We start from the raw sequence: 25,680 nt of genomic DNA on the forward strand, positions 1-25,680 counted from the left end.
GGTCTATTGAAGATAAATGCATTTTTCTAAAAATGCATCCATGCATTTACCATTTACTATTTTTCTGAACTGTCATTTAATTCAGTTCCTATTCAACCGCAGCCTAAGTGATTATGTCCCTCCTACTAGCTAGTCAGCTAAGACAAAGGATGGGCTGAAAAGCGTTGTGTCAAGGTACTATCAAAGTTTCACCAAAAACTAACACAAAAGCAGCAGCACCAGCCCAAGAGGCCAGGAACAGTGGTTCTGGGGGTTGATATGCAAGGCCTGTGAATCAGCCTTAGTTAAAATAATCACAGTTAAGCCTGTAGAAAGCTAACTCTTAGATAGCTTGTAAACATTCCAACATGGGTAAGGGTCAAATTCCATGTCACATTTGCGGTTCTGTGTGCTCAGCACAACAACTCCACAGTCTGTGACCAACAGAAAAAGAAGAGCCATTGATAGAAGTAAGTAAATGTCTCTTTTGTAATTATTTGTGCTGTTCCAATTTTGGATTATACGTTATAACGTTATACATTATTAGAGGTGTGACACAAAATGCTGTGGTTGTAAAAAATCTAACCCTAACCCTGTTTACCTAGTTGTAGATTAGGTTAAAGCACTGCCTTCTTCAGTGGTATAAGTCGTGTACACCTTTTTTTATGGAGGTTGCTGAAGGAATTATCAAAGTAAAGCATATACAGTAGGTATACAGTATGTACAGTAGAGATGCATGACAAAGTAAAGGAACAAATAACATAAAGTGTTGTTGGGCCACCACAAGCCTCCAGAACAGCTTCAGTGCTCCTCATAGATTCTCCAAGTCTCTGTTCTCCAAGCTCCAATGAACTAAGAAAAGCAAGTTCATCACAATACGATATTATATTGATTATTTGGACAACTGTACGATATTTGCCGCTATCACAAAGTCTGCCACATCACAATTGAGATTCAATTCATTGGTGTGCGGTCGATGGGAAACAATATCAGATGCTCATTTAACAAAATCAGTTACATTTGTATCAACTCACAAAAGTCAACTCAAATATTATCACTGGGCTCTGTAGGAAGTAGCTGATCATTGAAGCGATCCATCCGTCCAGATTGATCGATCATTACAGCCCTAGTGTTGGAGAGCGCTGTCTAACATGTCAGTCCATAATCTTCCATGGCTGTTGAGTTGGGTTTACTGGTGACTGTTAAGGCCACAGCATATGATTCACATCATTTTCATATACATCAAATCATTCAGTGAGCCCTTTAGACCCGTATAGAAGCATGTGCATTTATTATGTTTCACCGCTTCATCTAGGTTTTTACTTTAATTTGTCACTATAGTTTGACATATAAGACACATTTGGTGGGTGGGGTGCTCTGAAACTGATCTGTTGAATGTAGTCTTGATAGATAGGTACCTGTTCTCTTTTTGTGGCTTCTTGTTTTTTTATAAAGTTATTGTGAGACAAGAAAGCAACTTGAGTTATTTTACTTCATTATCTGATTTTATTTTTCACTTTCGTGTCAAGTGGAACAACAAGTTACAAGTTTCCTCTTATTCCACAGCATGTCTCCGCCCTCGCACAAAGCAGCAGACTCCATCCCACCTCACACTCTGACCCGGCTGGCACAAGAGTGGCTGGTAGAGGACACACCAAACTTTGACCCAGCGGGAGTTTGTGTGGGGTCACAAGAGGTGGAGGCGAGGTTGCTGTGTAAAACACCACACAGCATCTTGGCAGGGAGCCCTTTCTTCACAGCAGTGTTCACTGAGGTCGGCTGCACCGTGGACTGGATTTACCAGGAGGGAGCTGAGATTGGTAGGCGTTACACACAGTCTTCCAAAGCACCAAGATAATAAATGAGATACTTTTATAAATCCCTAGAGGGGAAAACTAGTTTCATTGCCCATGCATAGTCACAAATAATACAAAATATCAGCTCACGACAGACCGCACATAAAAGACATACTGCCACTACAGTACTAACACTAAAATCACAAACTAACACTTTTTTCATGAGGACATTAGTGTAGCCCAGGAGCCGAACGACCCATTTACTAAAAAGGCAAATCCTAAATTATGCTTCTGAAAATGAGACCAATAACTCATCTACTACATCTTAAATACAATCTTAAAGGTTGTGTATTGTATTTTATAGTCCCATCCAAGGACGAGCATTGCAAATGAGCTTACGCTATAAAAGCTGTGGTGTGTGACATTGGTACAAACTCTTCAAAACAAATGAACACTGTCAATTCTCCCATGTCTGCAGGTCCAGCAGCCATCACGCTGACTGCTGTGGTGAGAGGCCCAGCAAGGTGCCTCCTCCTTGGGGAAAGGCCGGCTCTTAACTGCCTATCCCGGGCCTCGGGGATCGCCACCCGCTGTTCTCAGCTCCAGGTAATGGCAGCAGCGGGAGGCTGGCATGGAGAAGTGGCTGGCACACGCAAGACCACACCGGGCTTCCGTTTGGTGGAAAAGTACGCCATGCTGGTTGGCAGTGTGTCCATGCACAGACAGGACCTGAGTGGAATGGTGATGCTGAAGGACAACCATGTCTGGGCATCAGGAAGTATCACACAGGTGGGCAGTTGCACCACAGATCCAGTTATGGTTAGGACAATGCATGTTCTTACAGTTCATTGAAAAATATAACTCCACAAACCTCTACAAGTAAATGAAGTTAAGCAGTATAAACTAAACTAACGACCATTTTGCGATGGGATCACTCCAGCTGTGATGCCAAATCAGGCCAGGGGCGTAAAGTCGGGGGGCCCCCTTCTCCACTTCCTAGCCCCCTACTTCCAGTGTTCTTGCTCGGACAATACCCATCTTCAAATCTTCAATCTCAGCCTTCACTTTGATCTCAACTACACATTTGTACATTCTTGTGACTGCAACTTGCACATTTGCCACACTATCACAGTGACACAATCTGCCAACAGACAGACAGAAATATATACATATATAGTATACATCAAGTACTCAAAACCTCCTTTGTGGTATTTCCTGCTACAGTAGGCGTTTCCACGAGCACATTTTGACACGATGACAAACATAAACTCACAAGCTAGAAATAGTGCGAGTGTTTCAGTTGCAGCTGGTAGATATTTATAAATACCACTCTGTATGTAGCATTTAAATATTCACAAATCCAGATACAAAATTCAACATTCTAATAGTCAAACAGCCATAGCAGCTTTGTGATGCTTTACTTAGGAACAGTGGTGTGTTGATGTGAACGCTAATGTCAACATGATAATATTCATATATATATATATATATATTTTAAATATATAAAAATATATATATTTATACTTATATATACAGTATATGTAATTTTAAAGAGTTTCTTATGGTTCATACATTTACACAGCCAGTTTTACTGCATAAAGTAACTAAAGTGACACAGCAAACACATTAATATGATTGAAAAAAAACAACACATTTCCAGTATTTATTATTTGGATTAAAAATGCTAAATACTGTCTGAGACATTAACATTCAACGTTTAGTACTACTTCACAAATACTAAGAAGACAGATAGTAAGTAGTCTTCCTCTTCAGAGTGCAGTTATGTATATTCGGTGTTAATGATGAAAACATAAAAAAGGGGCCTCATGCAGCAACACTCATTTAAATGTCTCTTCTTAAGTTTCTGTTAAGAGAAGAAAGAAGAGAAGCCACACTAGATGCACTAAACGTTCTTAACCATCCAAATCTGCTTTTCCCCAGGTGTGCTGAATGATGAATTCTACTTGATTATACAGTATATTGTAGGCGTGTGGCTGATTGTAAACTCTTTATAAGGACAGCTGAGTACAAATACTCTGGCACATGCCAAAGAATTGGAGAAATGCTACCAAAAAAGGCTGAAGAAGAAGAACTTCAGCAGTGAAATTGAGGTACTGTTAAATAAACAAAGTAAACATGTGATACTCGTAAAGTGTTCTTGTACCTAAGGGAAGAGCACAAATAAGTCAACATTGGTGAATCCCAGAAATCAATTGCTTCTAACAAAATAAGGACAAACTGTGGATACGAACATAAATGAGAGGAAATTAGTTTGTACATTGCTTCCTGCATGAGGCCTCATGTCTGACAGGTCAGACTGACATACGTCATAAATTCAGGTGAGCTCACAACATGTGAAACAAAGAAAGCAAACCTGTTTGTTTCTCTAGGCTGTGAAAGATGCCCGGTCAGTGTGTGGCTTCAGCAGTAAGATTGAGGTGGAGTGTCGCTCTGCAGGGGAGGGCAGAGAGGCGGCCGGAGCTGGAGCAGACATTGTTATGCTGGACAACATTCAACCTCAGGTAAAGAATATTAAAATAACACACAAGCCTTTGTCACTTTTCATTTTCATTGCCTGGTTTCTACACACTCTGCCACTTAACTTCTATATGAAATAATACAGCCCTCCGCCACCCCCTCTCTCATCACAGGAGCTCCATGTTGCAGCTCATGCACTGAAGGAGGAGTTCCCAACACTACTGATCGAGGCGAGTGGAGGAGTGACCCCAGAGAACCTAGCTTTGTATTTCTCCCCACATGTGGACATCATTTCTCTGGGCTGCATAACACAGGGCTGTCCAGTTGTGGATTTTTCTCTCAAGGTTCAAAAGCCTATTGCACACTCAAGCCTCCCAGAATGATGACCACCCCACACAGGATGTAGAGACAGCTCCACTCTGATTGCGTGGGAACATATCGTGAGAGTTTGTTCCGATGAATAGAGAAAACGTTTTTAGTGTGTTTTATTTCCTAGAACAACCTAGAAATCACTGTGGTCCCCTGTTGATAAAGTGTGAAAACAATTCATATCCTGTTTGCTCATTGTGTCATCAGTCAAGCATTAAAGAAGAAATAGAAACAAGACTATACTTGCCTATCTGCCGAGGTCAATGTAGGCTCAATGACAATTTCAGGTAGTTCTTGAAAAACAAAAAATGCAAGGCTGCATTGCCAAAGAGGAACAGCCAAGTAAGATATCAGCAGAGATATCACAGACATACAGAATAAAAGAGCAGTTAAGAAAAATAAAAACTAATATTATAGGTTAGCAGACAACTATAATATGGCCCACCTATAAAAGGTTGGTTCTCCCAAACATTTTTTATTTCACTTAAAATATGTTCTAGCCTCGCAGATAGATACGTTTTAGTTTTCCAGGTTTTAAGGTATTCCTAAAACATCTGCTGCCACCCCACACACCATGGAGGTGAACGGTGCTCACGGCATGAGACATGACACAGAAACTGCACCAGCAACATTTCTATCCAGAAACAATGACCTGATTATTTTGAAGCTCCAGCTTCTGTTCCAGAGGTAAACAAATCTCCACATAATCTTACTCAACATGCGCTTCATTGATTTTTCTTCAAAAAATGAAGGTTCATCTTGAAAAAACTACCGTAGTAATTGAATACACCAGCCATGCCAAAAGATATATCCTTTCTCAATAGATATTCTGACGTTCATAAATATGTCAATTATTGATTATATTTATTGACTGCACCCAAATGATACTACCCAGAATATAAATAGGTTCAAATGAGTTCCACCCTGACAACATTAAAATGCTTCTCATGAGATAATGCATCAGTGATCATATACAACTATATATATATATAAAACAAGTACTTTTACTTTAAGTACATGTTACTGCTACTACTTACTCAAGTACAAATGTGAGTGCTGGAGTTTAACTTCTCATGGATTGTTTTTGTATTTTTATGTATTTGCTACTTCTTCCACCAGTGGAATGAACCATTCCTATTTTACCACATTTATGAAAGTGTCAAGTTACATGTTGTTCAATGTTGTAGCTCACTTTACAGATAACTGTCTTCATTTGTCATATGCACAGCAATTGCAGTGGAGCAATCGTTGGCAATGAACATTTTGTTCTCACTACATCCTTCTTATTATAGTTGTGTTCATCAAAATGTGTGTGGTTTGGGGTCCAGGCTAATTATAAGAAGTTAAATCAATATGCTTCAAACAAGCACCAAACAAATATAAAATACAGCCCATTGAATTGAATCCTGCCACCAATAAGCTTGAATCTGCTTAAAATCATTGTGTTGATTATCTTCCTCCCTTGTTCAGTATAATCTCCTTTAGTTGTCTCAGTTGTCTAACAACAGAAATGTCTTCAGCTGTATGTGTTTGCTCAAGTGTTTACTGATAGTGTGCTAACAACACCGGATTCAGTTGATTCAGAGTCGGGCTGTCGGAGTTCCTTTTTATGAAAAGTGCAAAAAGGAAGCTTTAGTAATGACCAAAGAAAAGGGGAAGTATGAGAGAAAGAAACATTTTGCTGAGCATTGCTGTGAGAGAACATGTGTCACAACCACCTGTTACGGAAACACCCTGATAGAAAAAAACCACACAGAAAGTATTACATAGTCACATGACTAAAGAAATACCAGCAACACTTCTAGCAGAGAGAGTGAAGCGAAGGATGGATGGGCAGCGTCGCATCCTCCTGCTCACCTACATGGTGGCTGTTGGTAAGATCTACAATTTTGCTAAATATTTACAAGACAATATTTATCTACAAAAAGAAAGGTCGGGATGCTTTATGTGTGGGTGAAGATGTGAAGGGGATTTTGAGGTTATAAACCTTGAGAGATGTTTGATGTTGGAGGTTTTTTTGGGTTGAACAACAAAAAATGTCATTTTTTTGTTGTAAACCTCGTAATGTGGGTCTTTGCACTTGAATGTTCACTATGCAGGTTGTTTTTAGATTCATGTTTTATTTATCACATTAGATTTAAATTTTTTAACCCTCAGTTTAATTTAAAGAAACTGTGCTGAGTGCAAGAGCTCAGGAAACTATGATGACTGCGAGCGATGCTTGACTACAAACTCATGCCCAATTTGAATCTTTCATGTAGCTTCATGATAAGACAATTGCAACATTAACTCCAACTAAAACTACACTCTGAGGTGAAACGTTGGACTATCCAGAGTAACCACAACATTGTTTATTAAAGAAAGAAATTGCTCAGCACGTAATGTTATTTGCCACAACTAGTAGAATGTCACAAAGAAATTCAGAGGTGGATATTTCAAAACTTTGGCACAATAAATCCAAACTATTAATAATTACAATGTGATGTGTCCTCAGAAATGAACAGCGCATCTCTGCACAATGCATTTAAGCACTTGATGTGGGTAGAACATCGGGATTTGAAGTAAGGTCAACAACAATGGATTTGTGGACAGTCGAGGAGTGGAGTTATTTGTTGTATAAGTCTTTTGTGGCTCCAGAGAGGGAGCTGTATGAATTCTGATCAATTGTATCACCTCTGTAGCCACAGTTGTCTCTGCTTGAGGCTCCAGGCTACATTAGCTGCTGCTAGCGTAACACATGCAGCTCTACGACCACACTGCGCTAACAAGTTGCAATGTGGGCGCCGGATTTTGAAAAAAACGAAGGAAGAATGCATTCTTCTGATCAAGTTGCATCCATTATTTAACTGTCCATCCTGAGTCTGACACTGTTATAAGAGTGCAATGCTAAGTCTGTACCAAACCATCAGATTTTTGTCAAGGTGAGTTTGTCCCCTCTGGACATATATCATCTATATATATATATATCACCCAAACATATAATGTTCCAGGTACATTTTCCCAGTTTCACATGCAGCAATTTCCATAATGTTCCCTCCACATTTTCATTGTAGAAGTTTGAGGCTCTTTCAAAACATCTTAGAATCAACCGGGAACAGGTTCTTAAGCCAGTTGATAATACTCACTTTATACAATAATTATTCACTACAGTTTTGTTTAGAAATGTATTTTTAAATGTAAAAAGTGTACAGACCTAAACAATATACAGTAAATCAAAGCATTCTTCATCATAGTGATGAATGCTTGGCAGTGTTTGTTTACTAACCCATCATTTAAATCTTACATTATTGATACAATTGTAATATTCTTTTATATTTCTTTTATATAATTTATTTATTAGTGATCATTTCTAATTATTTGCTACCTATTTAGATTAAGGTTTATAATAATCTTATATATAATGAATTTCCCCTCAGGTATAATATATATAGGTTTGTGTTATCTTATTTTATCTTGTAAAACTTAAATATGTTGTCTTTTTTTCACAAATTGCAGCCATCCATGTTTCTTTGGCTTTCAATATCGATATTAGAAATCCTGATGTCCATATTGGTGAACAAAAGGATTTCTTTGGATACAAAGTGCTTCAATTCACGTCTGGCACAAAGAAAGGGTAAGTTTACATTTGCAGCTGGGTGGTTCAGTTGATATTTATTGTTGTTGTAAAATCCTGATTACTCATAAAGTTTAACAGCCACACATGGTTTCCTTTTGCATTTAACTTGAAGATAATTCTGGTTTATTTTATCAGAGCTCCTGTGAAGAGCGGTAACACTTTGTGGTTTATCATCATAAATGATATTGCGGCCTGTGACTATTCTTCCTAACCCTAACCCTAACCCTGCTTACAACAGCTAGAGCATGTTTTCCTTTAGTTAAAACTGTGCTGCTCGTGTCAGCCTGGACAATAAAATAGTTGACCCCATTCACAGGATAATCGTTACTGCACCGCTGCAGCAAAATGGATCTGGGGGAATATGCAAACCTGACCAAAACCAAACCATCCAGTGTGTCAAGCCTCAAGGTTTCTTTCTATATTACATAATAAGACACACAATTAAAAACAAAAAACGAACAGATTTAAACAATGCAGAAATGTGAAATGTAAAAAATGTATAATGTAGCTAATAAGCTTTATGTGTTTTTTAAAATACTAATCAATATCTACTGTCGCAGATATTGTTCTAAGAAACAAAACAATACCAGTCAAACACCTTGGACTGTCCATAGCTGAAGACTCAAAACGCTCCCAATTCATTGTAAGAAAATCACAAAGCTCAATAAATTCAATAAAATTGCAAATACACAAGTTCTGAGCAAAACAAATCTATATGATAATCAATGTATTTCACCTCATATGTTCTGATCTAGGTTTGCAGTCCAAGTGTAATCCATGAATGTTATCAGAACTCCTATGTGAACAGCGTGTGCTACAAGATCACAGATAATCTTGAGCAAATCAACTCTTTCACACCCACTTTCCAAGGTAAAAGACATTTAGAATGTAAACTTCTCCAACTCTGTGATTTTAACATATTGTCCATCCTGAAGTAAAATATTATTCTCAATATGTTTTTCTTTTCACTTTGTTATTTTTTTCAGAATGCACAAAAAAGACCGTGGACCTTGTCTTTCTGTTTGATGGATCAGAGAGTATGACCATTGGAGAGTTCAACAAAAATAAAGATTTCATAATGGATATAATAAACAGCCTTAAGAACTCATCAATCAAGGTAACTGTGTACTGCAACATTAAAGCATCATAGCATTTTGTTAAATTAAATACACATCATGTTGAATACTGTATGATCTTATCTGCTTTTTTCAGTTTGCAGCCGTTCAGTTCTCCACAGAATACAGGAAGGTTTTTGACTTCAATGACTACCAAACTGGTAGTTATCTCAACAAACTTACGAATGAACCCCATATGAGGAGCCTCACCAACACATACAGAGCTCTCACATTTGTGTTGTAAGTTCAGTTACATTACAAACAGTTATCTCTCTCTCTCTCTCTCTCTCTCTCTCTCTCTTCTTCTCTCTCTCTCTCTCCTCCTCTCGCGCTCGCTCCTCTCTCCGCGCTGCGCGCGCGCGCGCGCGCGCGGCTCGCGAGAGAGAGAGATAGGCGCGCGAGCGAGAGATAGAAGAGAGAAGAGAGAGAGAGCGAGAAGAAGAGAGAAGAGAGCGAGGAGAGAGAGCGAGAGAGAGCGAGAGAGATGCGGAGAGAGAGAGAGAGCGAGAAGAGAAGAGAGGAGAGAAGATAGCAGAGCATAGAGAGAGGAGAGAACGAGAATAAGAGAGAAGATGAGAGGAGAGCGAGATAGAGCTATAAGAGAAGAAGAGAGAATAGAGATAGAATGAGAGAGAGGAGGAGCGAGAGATACTAATATAGATATAGATATATATAGAGATAATATATAGAAGAATAATATATATATATATATGAAGATATATATATATCTATAGATATCTATATCTATAGAGATAGATATATAGATATAGATTATAGATATATATATATATAGAGATATAGATAGATATAATAGATCTATATATAGAGATATATATAATATATAGCGAGATATATATATAGAGATATATATATATATATATATCTATATATATATATATATATATCATATCTATATATAATCTATATCTATATCTATATATATTATATATATATATATCTATATCATATATATATATATATATATATATATATATATATATATATATATATATATATATAATAACAGCTTTGTTGCAGGGAAGACACTCAAAACAAGAACTTGCACAGTACAACTGTAGGATTATGAACATTTTACTTGTTCAAGTAATTGATGGTAATTCAGAAGAAGATGTTTTTTAAAGGCAAGTTTTACATTTGTTTCAGGGAAAAAATCTTGGAAAGCCCAGATGCAGGCGCCTCTCCTGATGCAACTCAAGTTGTGGTACTAATCACAGATGGAGATCCCAGTGAACCCGACAATAATGATATTATTAAAAGATATGATGATAAAAACATCATTCGCTTTGTCATTGGGGTAAGCAATGATGTGATAAACATGTTTCATTATTCTGTCTGTCAGATAAATGTATTTATTCAGCTGAAACAGTAACACATGGTATTCTTCAAGGATACATACTCATGGTTCGGTTTACCGCTATGCAGATGATACACAGCTATACTTCTCAGAAGAAAATAGTTCAGACATGTTTTTAGCAGCATGGGAACATAAAAAATATTTTGTCTGTTGCAACTTGTATTGATTCCAGTTTTGAGTCCAAGATTGTACAACATTGTGTTGTTTATCTTGCTGAGGTACTTCATGGTTTTAAGCAGCATTCTGTTTTCAGGTCAAAAAGGCTGACCTGAATGTTTTCAAATCCATTGCTTCAGAGCCGAAAGACAAAAATGCCTTCAAAATTGAGAACTATGACGGACTCACAAAAGTACTGGGAACATTTCAAAAAAGGGACTTTCAAATGGAAGGTGATGTGCAATTTCTTTTCCTCCTCTTTGTACATAATGTTGTTACACAATTCCATTTATCTTCTAGTTATACTTCTGCAATAACAATATGAAGTGCTAATATTTTTATATTAAGGCTCCAAAATGGCTCTGGCAAGAGAAATGACGAACGAAATGTCTCAGAGTGGATTCAGTACTGTCTTCTACAACGTGAGTAACATCTAAACACAATCAAAATCTTGTACCCATAACTATAGTCAACCATCACGGTGCTTGCTAACCATTCATATATATAGACAGATATGTATAGTCTATATTTAGACAGAAATATTAGATCAAGTTCATAAAAAGTATGTATAACAACAATTCAATTAAATATGAATTAAGTCCATATAGCCTGTTTTTACAGAGCACCTGCGTCTTTCAATTGTTCGCAATGAGGAGCGAGCAGAACTTTATGGTCACTAACGCTACCTTTTAGTCAATTCTCCAGTTGCTGCTCATGGTTAAAAAACAAGCAAATAGATAGTAGCCCAAATATATAATACAAAAAGCAAAGGGGTGATGCTAATCTGTCTAACAAAGGTGGTTGCCATATAAACAAGTCCTCAATAAAGGAAAAAATGCCCCAAAAATATAATTATCTTCAAATCTTTTTAAAAAGGACTATGAACATTGTAGCGTACCTCTTTCTAAAGTATGTACGGTACTTTGCAAGGTAGACAACAGGACAAACATTTGACATGTCAGTGCATTATCAATAATGTAGGAGTTTTAAAAGTAAAATTGAACTAGTGATGTTTGATACAGACAATTTAAATTAAAAAAACGAAACAAAAAAGACTGGTAGTAACCACAAGTGAGTTCTGATAATCCCAGACTTCCATACGAAACCACACATGTATTGGCATCAAACATGCCTTGAGCAGTTATCTGTCAGAAATGCATCAGAAGAACTTTATGTTGGAAAGGTAACGATAAAAACTACTATGTACAGAGACAATTTGTGAATCGAAATACAATTAATGGTTATTAAAATAAGTATATAAAAAAGTCTGTTTTCTCTGGAACGTGGCATCCCTCCAGTATTATTTTAATGAATTATATACATTTCTAATTAACCATTGTCTTTAAACAACCAAATCCACTAAACTGTAAACAATTAAATACTATATATAGTATGTGTGGGACATCCTCTTAATGAAGGGCCCATAACCCCCTTAATTCAAGTTATCATGTTAACAGTTAAAAATGTACAGTTAGCAAGTTTACATGCTTGTTAACCCTTTAATGATCTGCCTTTTTGAAAAATGAGATCTACTTAAACCTACCTGCTTGAGCCTCTCTAGCACTTTAATGAAAGAAAAGAAAGAAAAAAAGAAAAAGATCTCAGGGTGCATTTTTCAGAACCAGATCTTTTTAGGTGCCTTTCTTCCAACATGGCAGTGGTAGAAAAATCACTCTCAGTAGTATTGAAGTATTCATCCCCTCAAAAAAGTGTGATGATCTTGAACATATACAGTGAATATTGTACACACGTTTGAATGATAAGACTGAACTACTGATTTTATTTTAATAAAATGTTAATATTTGCCTATTTCGTTGTATTTAAATAAATACATCTTATATGTAAAATATTTTCATTTCAAGTACTGCACATTGCTATTGTCCAAAAAAGAGAAGTTTAACTAAAACTTATTTAAGTTTAATGGAAACATTCTACTAAAAAGCTGTGTCGTCCTAATGGAACTAGGAAATAAAATAATTTAAAAAATGACAAATTCCCTTGTTTTTTTCTGGGTTGGGACATTAAAGAGTTAAGGACTGGAGGTCAGGCTAAAGCGTGTAATAATTAACACTTTAGCATGCGGTTAACATGGTTTCTGTTGATTTGATCTCTTTGATTTTTTGAATGTCTCTTCATTGATTGATTCACTGGTCCAACCAGCCACAATCAAAAAACTCTGACTGCAGCAACTGATCTGTCTCCTTCCAACATAACTACTGCTGGTAGCTCCACTCTGCGCTCTGACCTGCACATTTCTTCCAACAGGATACTTTGATTCTGGGTTCAGTGGGATCAAACAGCTGGCGTGGTTCTCTCCAAAACCGCCATGAAGAAATAGAAAGACAAATTGAAGATCCACTCATGAAGAATGACTCCTACATGGGTACTGAAGTCGTTTATTTCTTTTCAGATGATCTACCTCTTTATGTAAAAATATTTTTATTTGGCTTGAGATTTATTTATTTTATGTGATGCTTGCCTCAGTAAATGACCTCTATCAGTTTCAAATCTAAAATATGTGTTACAAATGGCTTTGTATTGTAAATGTAGCAAATAGATAGGATGGAATTATAGGCAGAGTGAGTGCAACCTTTCATAATAAGACACAATAGCACAGGGCTTCTTAAAAAGGACTTCTGTTTTTTGTTGAGATTTACATAAACTACTTTAAAACCTCTTTGATGTAAGTGAACATTTAGCAGATTGTGACATATGTAACTGATTTGCAGGATACTCTGTTTCTGTTGGAGAGAAGAAGAACGCTGCTCTATATTTTACGGGTGCACCAAGATTTGAGCACAAAGGACAGGTCGTACTTTTCAGACACGACGGCAAGAACTGGATCGTAGCCGATAGAATAAACGGGGAACAGGTTGGTATCTGTCCTGAGAAAGTAAAAAGATTATCGGATTTATTCTACATATTCAAGGGTTTCAGCATTTTTAAACCTTAATCTCCCGCTGCCTTTTCGTCATTCCACCTTTAGAGCCAGTGTCTATCATTTTTAGGAACTTGAAGAACAGGAGCCTGTCCGAGAGGCACGTTTATTTTTACCTTTGCTCAGTGAAAACTAGAAACCCCCTCACACTCACACTTGCTGTAAAAAGACTACAGGTTTTACTTTGCAAAGTTACTCAGAAAACATAATTAACATGCTTCTTGGAACAGGCTGCTGGGTTTGATTGTATCATGCAGATGTATTTGATCAAATGCATTTAGAGACGCAAGAAGCTGTGTGTTGCACCTACATGAAAATGTGCAAAGACACATCTTTCTGCGGTTGCAGAGAGGAAACAAGTTCACTTCCTTGCACTGGCATTTAGTTTTGCGTGAAGAAAAATGGTGAGAAAATGACAAAGTAGTTGAAAGCACAATAAATGTCTTTCCCAACTTTACTTGTATGCAGTTTTGTTTTTTGTTGTTAAAGGGAGTACATCATTTTTAACTTAAATGATTTTAACTTTTCAGATTGGTTCCTACTTTGGTGCAGAGTTGTGCTCAGTAGATGTCGACTCAGACGGTAACATGGATTTCCTGCTGGTGGGAGCTCCACTGTTTTACCAGGCTCATGAGAAGAAAGAAGGCCAGATCTACGTCTACACACTGACTGATGAGGTGGGCTTTGATAAAGCTTCAGAATCAGTGTTTGAGTTTTAATAGCAGCTAATTAATGCATTCAATTGTGTTAACCAATGAACATATGTTGTATTTTTCCACAGATTCAACTTAAAAGTGAAATGAATGTGACTGCACAATCCTTAGGGAGATTCGGCACCACCATATCCAGCCTTGCAGATCTGAATGGAGATGGACTCCGAGATGTTGCTGTTGGAGCTCCTCTTGAGGATAACAACAGAGGGGTTGTGTACATCTACCTTGGGGACAGACGCAGAGGGATACGCAGAAATTTCAGCCAGGTGAGACAAAGAAAACTTGATACATTATATATATTTTTTGTTTTATATTATTATTGGGGGAAAAGGGTAGTTGGCCCTCTACAAGAAAACAGCTACAGATTGTGTGAGTGGTCACTTTGCTGGGAGCAGTCGAAAACATTAATTTCAACATCAGTCTCTCTCTCCTTCATTTCTATTTCTCTGTCTAAACTCCACATAAAATCATTTAAAAAATAATTAATAGCCCATCAACATCATGAGGCTTACACAAATGTGTTGGTTTGCCAACACATCAGACTTAAACTGGCTTTTGAATCAAACTAAAAAGCGATCCTCAGAATAACATGATTTAGTAGCGGATAAGATGACTAAACATGCAGCATCCTCCATGAGCACCATGAACACATTAAAATATGTGCAAATAATGCACCATTTCAGTTTGCCTATCTCTATGATTCCAGAGAATCATGGGACAGAAAATAAAGCCTGGGCTGAGATTCTTTGGACAGGCTATTGATGGGGACATTGACCTTGGAGAGGACGGACTCCCAGATATTGTGGTCGGATCACAGGGCATGGCTGTTGTCTTAAGGTATGAATACTGTGTACATTATGTAACAGAAACTAGAGGTCAGCAGAACATATTATATAATAAATAAACACATTGTTTGCCAACCCAAACTGATTCCAAGATAAGTCAGGTGAAATGTGATGTTCCCAGAACAGCCTGTAAAGCAGTGTTTTCAACCAATCAGTTAAAAGGACCCTATTTGAAGTCCGAGTGAAGGAAAGAACTGTCAATCATCTCCTATATAACCTACAAAGCTTGTGGACTGATGTCTAGTTTACACATCCTTCATACATATGTATACAAATCATCCTGTAGAGAAGACTAATGTGCATTTAGTCAATTTCTGTTTTGTTTTGGCTTTCAGGTCCAGGCCCATCTTTAATGTCATGACACGTCTGTCTTTTCAACCTGAGGAGATAAGCACCGACAACATTGAGTGCTTTGGCAAAACAGAGGAAAATTTACCAATGATTACCTTAACAGCTTGCTTTGAAATGGTAGAAACAACAAAAAGTAAAGCAGGTATGGACCCGAGCCACTAATGTGATTCACGCACAGCTGTTTGTACTGCACACCCTATCAATGTGTTATTTTAATCCTGCTGTATGCCTTTCAGCGGCAATGAGCTCCAGTCTGAACATCTCGTACTCGCTCGATGTGGATCCGATGAGACAAACGTATCGAGGTTTCTTCAGTCAAACCGACAAGAAAGCTAGGAATCTCACCTCTACCTACGAGCTGAGGGGTGGAGACACCTGCTTCAACTATTCCATCTACATGCCAGTATGTAGAATAATTACATTAATCCACGCAACACACTTTAAATATAAGAACACTTTAGGTCAAGTATATTGATCAACGTTTGTTTGTTTAAATGATTAACAGTTTTGGGCCATAGCTCAAAATGTATGCTTTGGGCATGTGTACCAACGGCTCTTAATTCTACAGATTCTCAAAATTGTGTTAAGTTGTGAATTCACAGATCATTTTTTGACGGTCATTTCCATTAAAACTTCAATGATGGTTATAATATGAAAATATAAAAACTCAAATCCTTTCCAAATCACCCGCCCATGTAGCAACACCTTTTCATGCACATTAACAGAAATATATCTTATAAAACTATAATCCCGAATTCAACTTCATCTGTCTGCGCTTCGACAATATGCAGATGACTCTAATTCTTTTCTTGCAGAAATGTGTGAAAGACACATTAACCCCCATCAGCATCAAATTAAAATGTTCCCAAGTTGACAGTGAGAGCGCGAGTTCCGTCCTGAATGTGGACAGCAACGTTCAGGCTGCTGTTGAGGTATGTGCAGTGACTACAGCAGAAGGCTGCAGGTAGTCACATGAAATTGTATCCTTACAGATTTTCTGTTTACATGTGCCCAACTCAGTTTCTAAGACATTTGTGTATACGTAAAGAAAAGGATCAGATTTATGCACACACAATGGGGAGTCAAATTTAATTTTGTTTTAAGTATGTGATGAGGAATATTATTCATTTGTGTTTTGTACAGCTGAGGCTGATGTGAAAGTTATTACAATTAATCTGGAGACAAAAATTAATGTTGCTACCAAATTTCACAGCAATTCATCCAATGGTTGTTGAGATATTTCATTCTGAACCAAACATATCAACCTACTGGTTCCTGGTGACACTAGATGAGGTGTCAGGAGAAAATTATTAGAATTACTTCTCTGATTAACTAAATGTCTGTACAAAATCACCTTAGACCAATAATGCTGATTATGAAAAGCACTGTTCTTTTTTAACTTGCCTGGTCACAAAACCAATATTGTTAACAGCCCCAAAAGCGACGCTGGTATGGTTTACACTTGTGAGTCTATGTGTGTCATCATGGCAAAATGTCCTCCTGGTGACGCCTACTTTAGGAGGAACTACCACAGAGGAGGTTTGGAGTAATTTGCCATTTTTGGAGTATTTCTGTCTGTTTGTCTGAGAGATTTTTGACAATTATGCAAGATACAGTCAAAAAACGTTACACATGTGTAGTGTAAAATTAGTGTCGTCTGAGCATAGGCACCGGAAGAAGGGCGTAAGAAGTGAGGAAGCATTCATTCATCGGCCCCCTCACTCTACGCCACTGGCCCGACTTGGCACATGGCTGGTCTGATCTCAATCGCAAGATCCTCTCTAGTTTGTTTATTGTGTTCCAAAGGAATCCTTTGTTGTTTACACCACTTTTTCTGGCTTGCCCTGTATTTTCAAGCATGACATGAACAGATATTTCTTTGTTTCACAGATTCCCTTTGAAAAGCATTGTAGGAAAAATGACACCTGTATTGCCGAACTTGAGGTGGATTTCAACTTCACGTATGTATATATGACAAACCCAGAGCAACTGTAAAACTAACATTGTATGACCAAAGGTAAGAAGTATTCTCTTTCTCTTAGGATCCCAACATTATTGGTGGCAGTAGATAACTACTTCAATGTGTCTGTAAAACTGTCCAATCATGGTGATGACTCTTACAACACGAGCCTGATGATGCACTATCCTACAGGCCTCTCCTTCTCCATGATGAATCTGACAGAGGTGACTTAAAAGTTAAACATCTACTTCATGCTCCATTCAGTTTTCTTTTTACTATATATACACTTGTAGACCTGCTTGTGAAAGGGGAACGCCTCCAGTGAGTCAGTGTCGATTAGGGCTTAAGAATAAAAAAAATTTAATGAAGAGAATCCGGGTGTGTGCCTGTTCCTCATCCCTGCTAGCGATGCGAGGCTACATTAGCTGCTACTAGCATAACACACCAGAATCTCCGACTGAATTGTCGCCGGTTGAGTTGCATTGTGGGTAATCTCAATGTCTTCTGCAACATGCAGATGGCAGGGTCAGAATTTGGCTAGAAGACATGAATTCACAAATCCATTCAGGGATATTTTCTCGGCACATGTACCAAATCAGAATTATTACATTTTTGACATTGACAATTTTGTCATGGCCAACGCCTACCCATCTTCTCATGACTACTTCCAGCAGGATAACGTGTCATGTCACAAATGACATGTTATCTTAATCAAGTTCCATGAATATCACAATGATTTTAGTAAACTGGGTCTGGGTGTTTTTTATTGAATTATATCTGGGTTTGCCACTAATTTGTTTTGGTTTGCCACAGATGTGGCATGATGAATAACCCTGGTTCATGTAACTTAAGATACGCATGATGACCATATATCTTTTGTCCAGTTATTTATCTTTACAATCATTCCATAGGAGAATAGTTTAACAAAAAACCTGATCATTCAATCTTTGTTGAACCGCTTGTCAGAAAGAAATGTATGTACATACATGGTTACTAAAATTTGACTGCAATTCCGAAAACACACTATCACACCTCTGCCCCCCGCCCCCCTTTATTTAAGATGAATGTCAGCAGATGACATTATTTATATATGTTGCACTTTTTGCACAATTTAATAAAAGGAACAATACTAATTATTACTTATGTCACAAATGACTTGTAACGTATGTAAGAAAAATAAATAAATAAAATTAAGCTCCACTGATGTCAAGTGCATAACTTCTGCAAAAAGAGTAGATCAACAAGATGATTTGAAACCAAAGCAGGATATGTGGGTTGTCAGAGGCACTATTGCTAATGCACCAACATCAAACTCTGAGAACTAATGCTGTTTGACATTTTTAGACTTGCCTGAAAATGTTAACAGAAACTCACCTAAAGTATATCAAAGTATGGTCATGTTTACACAACCATCACAGCAATACATTCAAACTAAAAGCTTTTATTCTGGAGGGTCTCAGTTAATGTTAAAAAAAATGTTTTCTTTAAAAAGGCAACGAGACCAACGATCCACATCTGTGATGATCTACAAGGAGTACTCAACAAAACTATATGTGGTGTCAGCCGTCCGGTGTTTCGCAGCAGATCCGCTGTGAGTCATACTGCACCCAGACACCCACATACAAGACAGAAATCAGGAACAGCGACCAACTGCCTGAACCTTTGACATTTACTACCAAGGCAAATTCTCTCAGGTAGATATTTTCTCTTTCGCTTTGACTCACATCTAACATCATTTTCTTCTTTTTTTTTCCCGTTCAAGGCAACATTTAGAATTTCTTTCCACGTCATGCAGGAGTATGAGTGGAATGACACAATTTGGATGACCATTACTGGAGAAAGGTCAGGCCTCATACAATCCAACACAGAGAACAAAGCTAAACATTCTCTTAAAATATATTTATTATCATTATGTTTTTCATGTTTAATACTCACGTGAAATGCTTTTTACATCCTCAGTGATAATACAAACTCCACCAGGACCAATTCCATCACCAAAGAAATCCAAGTACAATTTGAAATTAAAATGGCAGTAACAGTGTAAGTGGCACTATTCGCACAAATAATATTTTGTAACTCTAGTTCTTATACATGCCTAGTAATTCTTGTTATTTTAATTATTACATTTATTTTGATCCACTCAGTAGTATATATTATCCCACAGCTCTTTGCATATTGTGATCATCCTGTATTCATTTTAGGAAAGAAGACCCTATCACCTATCTGAACTTCACAACAGAGGACACTGTACCTAAAAAATTGGTTACTACATATAAGGTGAGGCCGTAAATTACTATGCAACAAACAACCACCCAGTCCCAAAGCCCATTTTAACTAATCATTAGGTACTGATCAAGCTGCCACTTTAGGCCAGTCTTAAAGGAACAGTGTGTAGGATTTAGTGGCATCCAGTGACGTGCGGTGAGGTTCATGGCTGGGGAGGCACTCACTCTTTCAGTCATATTTACAAATATATGAACCCAACGCAGTACCATATTCACCATTTTCTTGGCAGCATGAACATTGACTACTGGTTATTTTTCATATCTCATATCAGCATTCTTTATACACACACAGTAAGGTACATATTTGGCCAAAAAAGAAGCTACATTTATAGCGGCTCAGAGAGGTATTTGCTTTGCACCCTCCATAGCGTTTTTAGTGTGATGCTTTGATTAATTGTAATACAGACTGCACTATTAACAACATAATATTTTATTTAAGGTAAAAATTCAGTTTTTAATTCAAATAATGGATTGTTTTCTCTTAGTCAGATCTCATTTTCAATAAAATAGTGGTCTTACCTTTACTTGTAAAATCTTCCATTTTTGGCCGTCAGTCCGAGAAAGAAACTAAACTAAACGGTGCTACAGTGCACCTGACTCTGATGTTAGCTAGCAGTAGCTTGTTGGCGCTTACCGTCTCTGCGTAGAAGAACGGCAGCAACACGAAGCTGTGGGCTCACGTGCGCCCTCTTCAGTGCGGCAGAGTACTGTCTGCCTCACTGTGGTTTTATGTCACATCAGCAAGACTAAATATGTTACACACAGTGGCGGGCCGTGCTTTTCCCACCTAGGCCTTCAGTGATGTCCGACCTACACAGTCCTACCTGAATTATTCCTCCTCTTAATACCATCATTATGACACCATGGCTCTAGAAACTATACATTTAGACAGAAATGCAGTATAACTGGGCGTTGCATCACCTTAACATAGTTAAGTACAACTTAGTTATATTAATATTTCCGAAACATTTATAATCAATAAATCCGCATTTCCCTAGTTTTGTTCACCCTGTCGTTGTGGAGCTCCGTTTCCCTGCGCACTTGTTCGTTGAGCTGTAGATCCACTCGGGTGTCCCAAAGGTTTTCAAAAGCACCGTTGCTTGTAAGTGCCCAGCCGTGCTTTGGTGTCTCGTTGCTGCCTTGGTTAGACAACTCAAGTTTCCAAACCCTGTGTGGCTCCAAACACCAAATCGATCAGCTGTAAATAGCAGGCATTCCCAGCAGTACAATGTGCAGTGCCTCTCGGAGGCTGTGATACCGCTCGTAGTTAGTGATTTGAAAGTGGCGGACAAACCCTGTGATAGTCTCGCTAGCGTCGGGGTTGGCCGCTCTCTTCTCACGGTGTCTAGCCTTTCTTGAAAAGTTCGTCTTGAAAATGGCATAATTAAATCTGCGACCACATCGATCTCTTCTCCTCCTTCAGCCATTGTGGTTTGAAAAAAAACAGCTTGTACACAAATTAGCTCGTTCAAGTTCAGTTTGCTAGCTCTGCATAGCTCTGCCTCTCAATAGTGCGTATCCAATCAAAAGACGTGGACGTGCTGACGTTATCGTACGCCTGCTAGCTGGCCCCGGTGTCGCCAACTCGAAATCTGATTGGTTAACGCAACAGTTTTGTCTCCGTTCACTTTAAGCGATAGGCCCCCGCACTGTTGATTCTGAAGGTCTAAGGGCAGATTTCGTGGACCATGGCAACACATTATGGCTGAAATATGATTGGATAAAAGCTCTAACGTAAAGGCCAGCCCTCCACATCTCCATCTGAGGCTGGAAGCAGCGCAACCAAGAGGAAAGCTATGAAATGAAGAGAATATGTGGAATAATTTAATACATATTTGTGGAAAAAATATATCAAAATTAAATTTATATTCTGATGATGTTTAGGCCAGCAGAGAAGGCCTTGGTGGCCCTGACGGCCCACCACTGGTTACACACACATACATTACATACATTAACTGGACTATGGAAAGTCACGACTCATAATAAAAAAGTGTCTGTAAACATTATATTTGTTACGCCTCAGACACAGGGAAGGAAGACTCATACGCATGACTCCGGACACAATGGTAAAGTGTAAAAAAACAATACTTTACTTCAATAAAACAAAATCTTAACTCAAAGCGCTCGCTAGGAGGATAAACAAAGTTCTCTAAAAAAACACACTGGTACTTCACTGGAACTTACACATGCTATGACAAGGATAAGACAAGACGAACTGACCCACGACAAGGGGAGACAGGACAATTTATACAAGAGGTGAGTGGGAACAGGTGAAAACAATCAGGGGCGGGGCAGACGCTGACGATGGTGGGAAACCACACAAAGACAGGAAGTAAACACAAGACATGGCACAAGGGAGGTGAACTCTACAAAAATAAAACAGGAACACAAATCCAGAGTCATGACAATATTGGCGACATACAGAGAGATAGCAACAGGCACGCGCCAAATGCATGCACTCAACCTAGTTTGCGTGGGATTGCGCAATCCGAGGGGAGGCTCAGCTCGTCGCTGCCGCAGCTAGCATCTCTCCGCTAAACAAAGGATACGCAGCTATTTTGACTTTAAAAATTATCAAAATTATTGGAATCATACAGAAAATGCATTTATAGCACAGACCAGTGGACAAGCGTTTATATTTAATTTTATTGTTAGTTGTTTTTTTACTTTTCATGATGACCTCCCCTGACCGCACGTCCCTGGTGGCATCTAGCAATGAGTTTGCAGATCGTGTTTCTGTTCACCTGACAAACTTTAGTTCAATATTCACTACCCTTCTAGCTCAGTTTTGGTCTTCACCAACTCTGGATGAATTAGCTGCTACATGCTCCAATATGTTCACCAGCTAGTCGCTAACTTGATCTGTCTGCTGTTTGGTGGTGGGCAGGTAGTGTACACAAATGAATTATTTGTAATTACATTGCATTTTTTACCATACAGAGTTGTAATAATCTTCTCATATAACTCCAAGCAAGAAAGTGAATGAGCAGATTTCCAAACATGTTGAGCCATTCTTTAAAAGAAACAAATGTCTCTTACTATTCGCAGATAAATAATCTTGGTTTCAAGGCCTTTCCAGTCAATGTGTCCCTGTTTTTCCCAACTAAACTGGAACATGACTTTGAAATGACAGACTATCAAGTCATTGTCCAGCAGGTAAGGAACACTACTTATACGTACCTATACTGCTGCTGTTTATTGAAATACAAAACCTTAATGCTTACCAATTACCATTTTTTTAAAGAACAAAACTCAATGCACAAGAACTTTTGACAAGGAACATAAAGTAAGTCAAACATATTTATTATCTAAATATTCTAACTGAACATGTTGTGAAATTACAAATCCCTTGGGAACTGTGAAAATGAACTGTTGCTGTGTTACAGTACTGTTCACCAGAAAAATACTGCAAAGTCATTGTGTGTGACAGTTTCATCCTGGACAATGACTCACCCACCGAGTTAACATTGTCAGGAGACGTGCAATTTAGGGATCTCAAACAGCAAGCAGCGGTACGTATAAATAACACACACACACACACACACACACACACACACACACACACACAGAATACAAAGTATTCCTTAAAAGTGAGGAATATATCATTAATTGACATGCTCTTACTTTGCAGAATATTGCCTTCCTTAAACGATATACTGGAGATGGCTCAGAAGTTAAATTTAAAAGCTTTATACAGGTTAACTATGACAAACAACGATATGCGCTGAAGTCTTACGAACAGGTATGTTGACGTTTGACCACAGTAATGCCATTTCACTTTTTCTCCCCAGGATATGCTAATTTGTCATATTTATTAACTACTAAATAAATATGGTTTTACGCAGGAGAAGTCTGACAACGATCCAACAATGAAATGGGTACGACACACGAACAGCCAAAACTATTTTATATACGAGACATTTTATCCTCATTTAAATAAGCCTCACTTTGAAAACTTTTATTTTCTCTGCCAACAGACTGAAGTTCGAGTTGAGTTCATAATCCTCCCAGATCAACTGCTGATCATTTCAACTGGAGTTGTAATGGGACTCTTGCTCCTGATCATGATCACAGTCATCATGTTTAAGGTGAGAGTCGATTTCTCTTTCTGTCCAAACCACAATCCTAGCACATAAAACACAAGTTAAAGACAAACATCCATCTTTAAATTCAGAGCTGTTACTTGAATGTTAGTAACTGAATTAAAAACATTTGAAGAAATGCTTTTCCACTGTAATATGGGTGGGTCTCCGTTGTGTTTGGTCTAATTATTTTTCTTGTGTCCGTCTTAAGTTGGGTTGTTTTAAGAGGAAAACGCTGGAGTATTATCAGAAAACAGGAGGCTTGGCTGTCAGCCAATCAGAGACTCATGGCAAATTTGACCAACCTGCAGAGGAAAAATGGCTTCTTGATGACGATGAGGGGAGCGGCAGCCCCCCACAAGTTGATGCAGTGGAGGGACTGGATTAAATGTATAAATAATATTGATACATTTTGTCAAATGTACTTATTCGCTTTCTTGCTGAGAGTTAGAACCACCTGCTTGGAAAGTTATCAGCCCATTGGCTAGGTTATCTGTGGTTATTAGCCTTATATATATGTTTTAGAAGGGACCTAGTACTCGTCCATGCCGATGGTTGGGTAAAATAAAGCACAGGACTTTCTCTCCAGAGACTGCCCTTTGTCTCCTGTTTAAACCAAAACTCAACACGCTGACTTATTTAAGTTACGGAACATACCTAACTTACGATATGTATATACTATAATTACTATACTTATGTAACAAACATACTGATTTTAACTCAAACCATTTTTTCCTAAATCTAACCAAACCGTTTTGGCTATACCTAAAAACAAGTTGTTTTGTTTTGAATTGATTTTGTTTGGATTCACAACATTAAACTGTAACCGTTAAGTTAAGTTTCACTTTTGCAACGTGCGGTTTGGTGCAGTTTGCCCATTTTGCCCCGTCTGAGGCATTAAAATTGTAGTGAACAACTGATAACGACCATTCAATGATAACATTCAAAACTGATGACATCACATATGTCTGTCTGTTAATCATGAAGCTGGAGCCAGTAGATGTTACCTTAGCTTAACATAAAGACTAGAAACAATAATAAACCTAGAAAATAATGCTGTAATGTGGCCTGATAAGCAGTAGTCCTTTGGTTGGTAACACTACAATACAGTACAGAAATAAATAAATTGTTAGTAGTCACTCAGGATGAAGTGAGAAGCAACTCAATTGTAGAAACTCTAATAATGTATTTTAGCCTCACTTTTTCTTTCGCCCTCAATTCCGCTATTTTCCCACCCTGTCTCCTTTTGACCACATAGCACTTACTGTTTGGACTGGAATTGTACATCAGCTTTTGTGTAAATGTAAAGTATTATAAACATACCTTCCAGTGTCATTTTTTGTACTTGTAAGAAACAAATTAAAAATATATTTTGTTTTTAACCTGTCCAGTGAAATGGCTTTGCCTAACAAATGGGCACATCGTACAGAGGTGTAATTCATTTATAAATGTTATCATAATATGCAATAGCCTACTGCAATTTGTACTTTCCAAAATGTTTCTGCTGAGAAGTCAACTTTGTTAGGGGGATGTGTTGCTATGCTAAACTCCTGGCCTAAAACCCAAAAGTTATGAGAAAATGTTTCAATTCATTTAAACTCAGTCCAGAGGACAAAGGAGTG

General features: G+C 37.9%; 2 protein-coding genes across 2 annotated transcripts; both read left to right on the forward strand.

The window, feature by feature from the left end:
• The first annotated feature begins 168 nt into the window (after positions 1–168).
• Positions 169–4,761, forward strand: LOC115012609 (nicotinate-nucleotide pyrophosphorylase [carboxylating]-like). The gene is made up of 5 exons (XM_029438310.1): positions 169–449; positions 1,546–1,799; positions 2,254–2,564; positions 4,166–4,297; positions 4,427–4,761. The coding sequence occupies exons 2-5, from the start codon at positions 1,547–1,549 to the stop codon at positions 4,634–4,636; spliced, it is 906 nt and encodes a 301-aa protein (XP_029294170.1). The 5' UTR covers positions 169–449; position 1,546; the 3' UTR covers positions 4,637–4,761.
• Positions 4,762–6,364: 1,603 nt separating this feature from the next.
• Positions 6,365–25,440, forward strand: LOC115012242 (integrin alpha-X). Its single transcript, XM_029437749.1, has 31 exons — positions 6,365–6,496; positions 8,118–8,235; positions 8,555–8,646; positions 8,799–8,881; positions 8,994–9,108; positions 9,225–9,355; positions 9,451–9,593; positions 10,518–10,668; positions 10,982–11,117; positions 11,233–11,306; positions 13,150–13,267; positions 13,614–13,756; positions 14,353–14,499; positions 14,604–14,801; positions 15,242–15,372; positions 15,716–15,873; positions 15,968–16,134; positions 16,547–16,663; positions 17,622–17,692; positions 17,774–17,915; positions 19,184–19,282; positions 19,454–19,533; positions 19,651–19,731; positions 19,893–19,968; positions 23,025–23,132; positions 23,221–23,262; positions 23,363–23,488; positions 23,608–23,718; positions 23,822–23,854; positions 23,954–24,064; positions 24,270–25,440. The coding sequence occupies exons 1-31, from the start codon at positions 6,397–6,399 to the stop codon at positions 24,444–24,446; spliced, it is 3,579 nt and encodes a 1,192-aa protein (XP_029293609.1). The 5' UTR covers positions 6,365–6,396; the 3' UTR covers positions 24,447–25,440.
• The last annotated feature ends 240 nt before the right edge of the window (positions 25,441–25,680 follow it).

This window comes from Cottoperca gobio, chromosome 1 (genome assembly GCF_900634415.1).
Source record: "Cottoperca gobio chromosome 1, fCotGob3.1, whole genome shotgun sequence".
NCBI classification, from domain to species: Eukaryota; Metazoa; Chordata; class Actinopteri; order Perciformes; family Bovichtidae; genus Cottoperca; species Cottoperca gobio.